The sequence below is a fragment of the Pyxicephalus adspersus genome, chromosome 8 (genome assembly GCF_032062135.1).
Source record: "Pyxicephalus adspersus chromosome 8, UCB_Pads_2.0, whole genome shotgun sequence".
Taxonomy (NCBI): domain Eukaryota; kingdom Metazoa; phylum Chordata; class Amphibia; order Anura; family Pyxicephalidae; genus Pyxicephalus; species Pyxicephalus adspersus.
This window is the reverse complement of record NC_092865.1, coordinates 19581172-19591720: the sequence shown is the minus strand read 5'-3', so window position 1 is coordinate 19591720 and position 10549 is coordinate 19581172. Positions and strand designations below refer to the sequence as shown.

At 37.7% G+C, this 10549-nt stretch overlaps 1 protein-coding gene across 1 annotated transcript; it reads right to left on the bottom strand.

The window, feature by feature from the left end:
• Positions 1–218: 218 nt before the first annotated feature.
• LOC140336526 (dynein light chain Tctex-type 5-B-like) lies at positions 219–10549 on the bottom strand. The gene is made up of 5 exons (XM_072419686.1): positions 10299–10549; positions 8356–8472; positions 6067–6216; positions 5201–5275; positions 219–2125 (listed from the first exon to the last, which is right to left on the bottom strand). The coding sequence occupies exons 2-5, from the start codon at positions 8455–8457 to the stop codon at positions 1778–1780; spliced, it is 675 nt and encodes a 224-aa protein (XP_072275787.1). The 5' UTR covers positions 8458–8472; positions 10299–10549; the 3' UTR covers positions 219–1777.

Here is a 10549-nt window from a genome sequence, read left to right as displayed (position 1 = left end):
GTCTGAGCAATAGCAAATTGCTCCCCCACAACAAACAGATGGTAGATGGTAAATCCTTCTATGAGAGATTGTCACCCGACCCAGCAAAAAGTAGCTGCATCAGGTGACTGTCATCTATTCAACTGGAGATAAATAATCTGAAGAGGACAAAACAGGGATTTTGGCAAGTGTGGGAGAGGGCTGATGGAAAACATTATTTTATTGAGGACTCATCATGGTATTTTATAAATAAATCTTACTTTTATTTCACCTTTTTATACACTGTTCACAATAACAAAACACATCTAAAAATATAAAACAATCTAACATTCTAATGCTAATCTAACATTAATTTATTGTATAATACAATTTATCTGTCTTATTTACTAATATTACTTGTTTACCATTCACTAATATTTTAAAGCCAATTGAAACCTAATTTTAAATGTTTATAAGGTGCTGCACTTTCCCAGCCAGAACAAAGTAGGCTTATTCCCTTAAACGTTTTCATTATTTTTTTTTTTTTTTTTTATATCGAGGTTTAGCTCCACCAACTTCTATCCCCAGTCAAATCACAGTGTCGTTAATGGCCCAGTGGGGAGGATGGCAGGCAAGATTTGAAAAAGCTGTGTTTAAACTAATTCATTTTTTTACAGTATATCCTATTTATATGTCCTTTCTTGCTATTACTAACATAATTGTTGCAGTACTCTAATACTGCTAATATTGTCTAATAACTTTATTTAAAAAACAGTTCTTATTCTTACATGCTGTAACTGTTACTGAAAATGCACTATATAGCAGTTCACTAGTCCTTAAAGCAGAACTATTGCCATCTTTTTTTTCTTTTTCCCTGGTCGTCATTCATCTTGATTGGCCATGCTGGGATAACATAACTCCTGTGCAGGATTTGCAGGAGTTCTTTTATCCCCAGGACCTGCCAGGTTTGCAGGGTTTACCTGTAAACTAAAGCTGACAATGCGCAGCTCAGCTTTGTCACCATAAACCCAGGGCAATCAGGAAGGTAGGACAGATTGCAGAAGGGACATCGCCTATAGCTTTCTGTAATAATGGCCTGTCTGATTGACCATTTGTAAAAGTGGAGCTTTAGTTTTCCTAGTTTCCTTTCTCAGCCTTTTTTTTAAATCTGACAATCCATCCGGGTAATATGCTTTCTGTTTTACAGTGAAAACGTTTACTACATTTCCTGTCCTAGGACCACAGCACTCACTCCACGCTACCTATAGTGTTGTCACCCTAATCTGCTCTCTCCTGAATTGGTCTATAGAAAACCTTTCCCATCATTTTATTTACAAATCATAAGGACTGATGTACTGTATTTTACAGATATAAAGTTTTCAGATCTAGAAGGGTTGACGCGTATTGTTTGCGCATTTATCAAATATACAGGACCTGATTTATTAAAGCTCTCCAAGGCTGGAGAGGATGCACTTTCGTCAGTGAAGCTGGGTGATCCGGCAAACCTGGAATGGATTTCAATAAAGTAATTTGCTAACAAATGTTTTGAATCCTGGACCAAATCCATTCCAGGTTTGCTAGGTCACCCAGCTTCACTGATGAAAGTGTATCCTCTCCAGCCTTGTAGAGCTTTAATAAATCAGGCCCACAGTGTAATGGTAATGCTTCTTTTACCAAAGAAAATGAAATAAACTGTTGTGAGAACTCTTCATAGAGTAAAGCCGTAATTGTCTTAACTACTAGGTCTTGTAACATTCTAATAAATACTAGATTACCCACACCTATTAAGCTGTAGACCACAGTGTGAAATAAACTTTGTTTACTCAAAGTAGACAGCATACACAGTGACCACACAGAACATGGTGGAGTTCTCATAGCTGCAGGAAGTGATGTTATCCGAATAGGAGTCCCACAGACATTGACTGGCCATTAAAATGTCCTCTTGGTTTTTACTCCCAATGGCCATGTTGCAGATGAGCTTATAGCGAGGGGGAGTGTATCTGCGCACCATCTTTTTGATGTCTTCACAGAGGTTCTTGGTGAGATCTCCAGATGTATCTGGGTTATAGGTGACATTTCTTAGTCTTGTCATTAAAAATTCCTGAATGAGCTCTTTTACCTGTGCATAAGGAAATCTCTGTGGGGGGTTTGCAGAACCAGCAGGGACCTAAAAAAAAAATAAAAATGTATTTGTAGGCTTCTTCATTAAAGTAATGCATAGATTAGTGTGGCAATTCATAGCAATCAATCTGATTTCTGTTTGGTGCACACAAAAACGTAAGATGATTTAGGAATGGTGGTCATTACTTGGTATTTACATGCATTAGGATGCTTGAAAACGTGATATTTCCAATTACATTGTGTACACTGTGTACATGCATTAGGTGATTCTCATTGATTGGCTAACCAATCACAGCTGTTTTTTTACTGGCCCAAAATTTTTTTTATTGGACATACATAATGGTTTTACCTAAATAGGACTTAAATAGGAAATCCCTTAATACTCACCTGTGTCTGTTCCATCGTATGGCGCTGTCATCTTCTTCTTTCTCCATTACCTGTTGACAGTCTTCTGCAATCTTGATAGGCTGGGCCGGGATGATGTAACTGTGCAGGAGTTCATTCATTCCTGGCATGCACAGGGGAAGAGGGAAGAGCTGTTCATGCGTAGCTCAGCTTATTTCCCAGATACCTGGAGCAATCAGGTAGGAGGGATTATTAAAGAACAGACATTGGCTGTCTCTTTCTGCAATAACAACCTGCCTGATTGCGAAGACTTTAAAGTGAAACTTTAGATCCACTTTAAGTCACATGTGTTTGTTAAGTGAATTAACATGTATTCACCACAACAGTTATGTATAGTTTATCATGTCAATGGACCTGTGTTGATTGGCTTTTGGCTTTTTGGCCATCAGTTTGTGATGATCATGAGATCATTAAGAATTCATTGACGGGTACATTGACCAAGAGCTGGCTTACTTTTGACCTGCTTCAAGTAGGTTTTCAATATCTAAGAATTGTATGAGGGTGCAAAACTTTTTTGAAGTGAAAAAAAACACCCATGGAGACTTTGTTTGAGGTGCATGTATTGTAAATAAACCCTTGTAAAAGTTCTTGTCCACAAACATAAAAAAGTGCACAAGGGTGCTATGATCGGTCTTCAAAGAGAAGGGGCTTGATACCTCTAAAGCCCCAAGGCTGCTGGCAAGAAAAAGGAATTCTGCTCCACCCAGCTGATACCAGGCAAATTCCATCCTTAAGTAACCAGCCAACAGCCACTCCATGAAGTACTAATTAGGAGTTTCTCCAAAAAGAGAAAGTTTGATCACTCGGTTCCATTGCATTTCTTGTGTTATAATGACATTGGTCAGAACACAGGTCCCATGGAGCTGAAAAAGCAAACACATTGGGCCATAGGTATTGGTAGACCAGTAAGCTTTCTAGGTATATTCAAGATAACCAAATATCTTTGACGCAAGGTAATGCTACATTGTTTCAATTGAAATCAATGATAAAAGATGATTACAAAAGAGATAAAGAACATATTGTCAGAGTTGATGATAACGTTTCCTAGTGATCCTATATTACAGTTGCATTCCTACACACTTTCACTTCAAAGGAAGCCCACTTTCTATAGAACAACAAGCCTTTTATGTGAGTGAACAATGTTTAGCAAAAGGAAAACATTGCTACTGTTTACCTAAATGTTCTTTGTATGCTGTACATTCAGAATAAATATTCTTTACAGACAGAACCATTTAGGCTTCATTTATATAACTAACAAATACGAAGCACACCCTTTTTCTTCTAAACTGTTGCTGACTGTTATTTGTCCTCAGTGTATGAATAAAGATTGAAACATTTAGAGTTTCAGTGTGGCATACACAAAGCCGGGTCACCACTGATGTTTGCAATAAAAAACCTGCCGGATAAGATGATGCATTGTAGCAATGAAGAGTAGTATGACGAAAGGCCACTTACCTAGACATGGAGTGTTAAAAGGAAAGTAAACTACTTGTTGTGAAATGATAATAACAACAAAAAATTCCAGCTACTTGCAAAGTGCCTCTTAGATCATTTTGTCATTACATTGTTAACCCACATCTTGCCACCCCAGTAGTATAAAACTTTTAGGGTTAATTTACATTTGTTTTGCATCATTGTGTGCAGCGTTAGAGTGCGCTGCATTAGGGTGCTCCTTATAAATGCAGCCTACCGTGCTAAGCATTTACACATTTTTTAAGGCATATGTTACTATGCATTGCTGGCAACTCCTAGCTGTCAAAATGAAAAGCAAGAAGAGAAGAATGAGAAGAATGAGAAGCAAGAAAAGCAAAAAAACAATAACAGAATCTGATGCAGTTTTCGTAAACACTGTTCAGAGAGAAATACAAAATAACACTCTATGTATTCCTATGTAACCTCTATTAAGTTTTAGTTTAGTGACATGACTATGGACTTTGTATAGCGCTGCGCAATATGATGGCGCTATATAAATACTGTGTAATAATAATAATAGTTTACCCTAAACAAATAATTATCTCCTTCTTCCCCAACTCCTATAAACAGGATAAGATATATGATGCCAAATTTGCATAATATTTGACATCATCTGACCCTGGAAAAGAGAATAAAGAGTCTGGATAAGGCTGCAAAACTGCAGAATTTTATTTGTGATCCAGACCCAGAGTGTCCTGGAAGGAATCAGGCACTCCATCCAGCTTCCAGACCAGGAATTAGTGATGGCTTTGATGCACCTGGCTTTTAATATTAAAAAAGGAACAGGTCTGTCAGACAAGGGAAGTTGCAGCCTGAGGGGAGGTGGGCCAGTTGCAAAGGATGTGTACAGTTTGTAAGCTGGGACTGGGTCTCCCACAAATAGGTCTGATAGACCAGAGCCATGAGGCAAAATTCTGAGATTGAGATCATTCTAGGTTTGCTGGATCACCCAGCTTCACTCAAAGTGTATCCTCTTCAGCCTTTGAGAGCTTTAATAAATAAGGCTCGTTGTGCTGGTTAGCAGTCGTACTGTTAGCACTGCAATAAAGCAGAGATTTTACCTGTTGGCAACTGGTTGTTTTTAACTTTTTAGACAGTAACAGGGTCTAATAGGGATTCCAAAATTCAGAAGGGGAAACTCTACACTCTTGTTATCCCACTACAATGTATTCTGTTTTAGGCAGCCCAGCCACAAACATGCACAGGGGGTTCATAAATAAATCCAGCCTCACGGAGGTCTTACCTGTTCGTTGATAATTGTTACTGGCTTGCGATTTGGTGTACGAGATCTCGATTTTCTTCTCAATGCTGCTCTATTCTAAAAAGAAAAATTCCAGACAATTTCAGTTAGGAGTTTTGTCTTTTCAAATGCTGTAAAACTGTTGACCTTGAAATATATATATATATAAGGTCAGGTATATTTTATCATTACATTTCAGACCTCTGTGTTTCCTGATCCGTAGTGTTACACAGTGATTGTGTTGGTCTGATCCTTCTCACGATGCCATTCTATGGGACCTTTTCATAACGAAGTGGTGATCAGGTATTAGACCACCACTTTATTCTATATTTTTGTAAATATGGTCAGATATTATACGGTGACAGTATTAGTTGACAATCAGAAGCTTCATTCATTTCATACACAGCATATAAACATATTCTATTGGTTTTGTAGCTGATGAGTACAACTATATTTAAAAGGCTACTTGTGGTATATTTATGAAGCCACAAATGATGTTTAATGATCATTTACTGCTTGTCTGTTGTCAAATGGCCATTGATCAGACACATTTGCTGTCTGTTTTCATTTGAATTTTTTAAATTTACCTAATATTTGATGTTTCTGTTGTTTAACAGAAAATGTAGGTTTTTTGGAAAAGTACTTTTGCTAGGAAATAGCAAATCATTAACTTTATTGGAGATTCCCTATAGAGCCCACTTACACTTGCACCTGTTTGGTTTTTTACATCTTTTTACCACATTTTTGCAAATAATAAATAAAAATGTTATTTTACATATGTCATAATTCTATTGTTGTATCCCATCCACATAAACGTCTGACACCTATGATTAGCAGGGAAAGAATACCAGTGAATAAGTCCTTTTTACCTTTAGTTCCAGAGTGATGCGCTGAGCAGCCAGCAGACCCCTTAGGCTGATCGATGGTCCCGGCTTCTTTACATCCTTTGGTTTGGTTGACCCATCATTCTGTGACAATTTCACATTTGAGATGCCTTTAGATGTCTGTGGACCTGCCGGCTTAAAGAGAGAGAAACGGGTTAGGCTTTTGGATAGAGATAGTTAAGTGGGTAGGAATTCATAGGCTAGATGTTATTATGTTCGTGTTGGGGTTAATTTGTAGCTTTACATTAAGGGGTTAGGGAGAAAGACTTCCCTGTAAAAAGATATATTAGGACCTGTAAAAAGAAGAGATTTAATACCTATATTTCTGATGAGCAGTGATTCAAATGCTGCCCTAATACTTCCAGTCCTTCCAGGTGTGCCGTTTACCTTGGGAATTTTACAGTGGCCACCTGTCATTTCTGATATCACTTACTTGGCTGCAGCTGCTACTATATCACAATCTAATTTTGTTAGCTCCCTAATAGACTCCTGGCCCTGATAGTACCTGACCTCCTCACCAGGCGTGTAATAAGTATTAATCCCAGTCTTTTCCAGTGGGGTGAGTTTCCTATGATGAGATACTGGACAACATAGCATGGAAAAGGCCGTTTGGAAAAAGGGAACTGGAGGCATGGATTCATCAACAATGTGGCTATAGAGTTTGTTCCAATGTTTGCAACATGAATCAATGCCAGGTAGAAGGGATAATGCAAAAATCAAAGAAAAGTGTAAGTTCCCTGATTTTTGCTGACTCTTGCTGGGGGATATTATTGTTGGTCCTGACAGTTGCTAACTTGTGTTTGCTAGTTTGCTAGTGAATAACATACTTGAAGTTATTGCTAGTGGGCTGGGGTTACTCCTGGAGAATATTGCTGGTCCTGACACTTGCAGAGGTTTAAACTCCCTCAATTTATTCAATCCACACCCAAACCCACACCAAAACAATGGCAAAGAAAAGAGAGGAAGGGGAGTACAATGTAAGCCGATTACTGTGAAGTCATACAAATCACAGTTATCCCCATATCCCTTTCATAGGAGTGACTGGGAATGGGCTATAGGCATAGTTCCAGTTGGGGCCATCTAAATGCAAACTTGCAATGGGATCCAAACTGTTTTAGAACTGCCCTAAAGGGACACCTGTGGCACTTATAGGTCTTCAAAAGAGTCAGGACACTACCTATAGTAATAGTAAGTATTACATTTTATCTTTAACAGATTAGAATTTTTTTAATATCCTAAGGTAGCAAAGAGTCACTTTAGGAGAAGAAAAAGTGAGGATGGATGTCAGATAGGTGTAAAAGGGGGACATCTATTGTTGTTTTGCCCAGAACTATATGTTTACCAAGCAGGATGACAAGCAACAAAAGGTAGGCTTCCCTATATATATATATATATATATATATATATATGTAGCTGATTACCCGGCATTGCCCGGGTATTTATTTATTGCAATCCTATATTATATTCCAAAAAAAGTTTGTAAAAATATAAGCAAAAGGCACACTGTGCTGATCAATACATACACACATACATACATACATACATAGATGCAAGTATACCTCTGACATATACCACAGTGGTGCACTCACATGAGTCTCAGTCATATGTCTAGCAAGTTTGGTTGAAAGGTCTCCATGTGTTTCCTAGTGATGGTGGAACATACACACATACATCCAAATATAGCTCTGACATATAGCACAGTGCTGTACAAAGATGACAGGTACACTCACATGAGTCTCAGTCATATGTCTAGCAAGTTTGGTTTAAATGTCTTGATGCATTTTCGAGTGATGGTGGAACATACATACATCCAAATATAGCTCTGACATATACCACAGCGTTGTACAAAGATCAGCGGTGGACTCACGTGCGTCTCAGTCATATGTCTAGCAAGTTTGGTTGAAATGTCTCCATGTGTTTCCTAGTGATCAGCGGTGCACTCACATGAGTCACATGCCTAGCAGTTTGGTGATGTGTTTCCTAGTGATGGTGGAATATAGCAAGTTTGGTTGAAATGTCTCCACGTGTTTCATCCAAATATAGCTCTGACATATAGCACAGCACTGTACAAAGATGACAGGTGCACTCACGAGTCTCAGTCATATGTATGGCAAGTTTGGTTGAAATGTCTCCATGCGTTTTCGAGTGATGGTGGCACATACATACATACATACATACATACATACATACAATTTTATATATATAGATATAAAATGTAATCATGTTTGCCTGACTTCAATGTAAGCACAGGACCACAAACTGGTATGTTCTTACCTCTTTTACTGTTGCAGGATCTATGTCTCTGCTTGTTGCTCGAAAAGTGACCCGAGACAGCTTAACTGCTGCAAGTTTTTTGCTTTGATTCATGGTGTCCATCCCTATGGATGGTCTCTAAATAAACAAGATATGATTGTTTTAGATGTTTGATTAAAGATTAGAATACTTTTTAGTGTTACGCTGGTCTCTCTGGGTTTCAGAAAAACATTAATTGCAAATGAAATGGTCTGATAGATAAAACCATTGTATATCATGCATGTAGTTAGCCCACAACAAGGCCTAAAAGTGCATTTCTGGCAGGTTAAAAGGTTATTTTCTATACTTGCAGGAGATAAAACATGTAGGCAGGTGCACATATTGTAGATGTCCTGTGTATATTTCTTTTTGCTTTTTGCCTTGACAGTTGACATATAATTAAAAATGTCCCTTGGCTCTATTGTAGTTCAGGGCTTTTGGTTAACTGCTGAAGCAAGGCACCAATAAATTGTTGAATATCACAGTATTGACAAAATGATGATTGCATCACTTGGCCAAACCGGAAAGCATTAACATATGGTTAGGGAGGAAAATAATGCATCCATAGAAGAGAGAAAGAAAGAAAGATGCAATATGAGTTAGATATATCACTAGAAAGGTATAGATGTTAGTCGGAGATGAATTGTCAATGACTTCTAGGAAGTTTTTTGATGGGACCAATAGTTGCAATGGAACATTTTTCAAATTTTTGTCAATGTGGTTGCCTTATATTGGAAAATCAATAGAACTGCAGGTTGCACATCCAAAATCCAACATCAAAAGCAAAAAAGAAATTATGAATGCACAGACACCATTAATATTGACAAAAGAACGGTTGAATAGTGAAGCCACTGATCCTACCCTATATACACTGAGAAAAGATCTAGAATGGCATGAAAAAGTAGGTTCTTAAAAAATGAAAAAGGGCAGCAACATTCAAAATGAAATAGGAGGTAGAGAAGGACCCCTGCAAGCTTGTGTGGCCTAAATTGTTAATCCTCCCCCCACTATTCCAATGAGCATCCCATTTACTAATCAGACATTTACAAATTTGCATTGAAAATAGATCACTTTATGGCTTAAATTTATCAGTTCACCATATCACCAAAGGTGTGCTAAATAGATATACCTTGCTCAAGTCATGCTGCCTTTTCAAAGCCCACACACACACATGAGGAATCTTCCCATTCGTATCCTTCCAATATCATGTTGTCCCTAGTCTCAAATAGGGTTCATACCAGTATTTAGTGGAGGAGGTTCATTAGGGCAGCATAATTTCTGGACTATTAGTATTCTTCCAGTTAAGGGGAAAAAACAAAACAGAAGCATCCTCCACATGGTTCTTGATGATGATCCTTTTAATGTGGCATCCCACCCCCAGGGTGGAAACGTAGATCCCGTGTCACTGTTTCATAAACACTGTAAATGCATGTGCCAAGCAAACCCTGCAAAAGCTTTAAATCAGCCAAAACACCTTGCTTCACTATTGGTGCCTCCAAGATATGCTTTATTGAGTCTTCTGCATCACCGCTGCATTCACTATGGGTGTTGGGCTCAATTGGTTTGATGCAAGTAATGTTTTTTTGCTGCTTTTCATTTATTTACCCGTTTAATTCTATTTCACAAAATCATGACCATATATTCCACGTTTAATGATATGCACCATTGTTCAATAAGTGTATGTATATAAATATATTATGCTGCAATACATTTTTTTTCAAATTAGTAATAGAAGACAATATATGATCTTAGAGATTTAGTTTACTTCAATTGCACTTTACCAAAGTATATTACACTTTGATGATTCAGGTCCTATATCAATCACACTCTGGAAAACAATTCTTTTTAGATTTTGGTATTTTGTAATTATTATTTTAATAATTTATCTCTGGACTGTAAACACTAATAATTCATGTTGGACTTACCGCAAAGCTTCTGTGTATTTCCTAATCACCGTGTTTAGCAGAAGTAGATTGTCTTCCTGAGACTCTGGAGCTGTGTCCTATGTGAAATCTCAGAGAAGACACGTCCGGTATTAGAGTATATTGCTCCATGCAGTGTTTACATACAGGTTTCCAACGCTCTAACTCTGTCAATTACTCTTCATTTTGTTGACTTAGTTCTGCTGCTGGTTCTGCTAACATAACAACAGAGTAGGTGTGCCATGAGCACACAT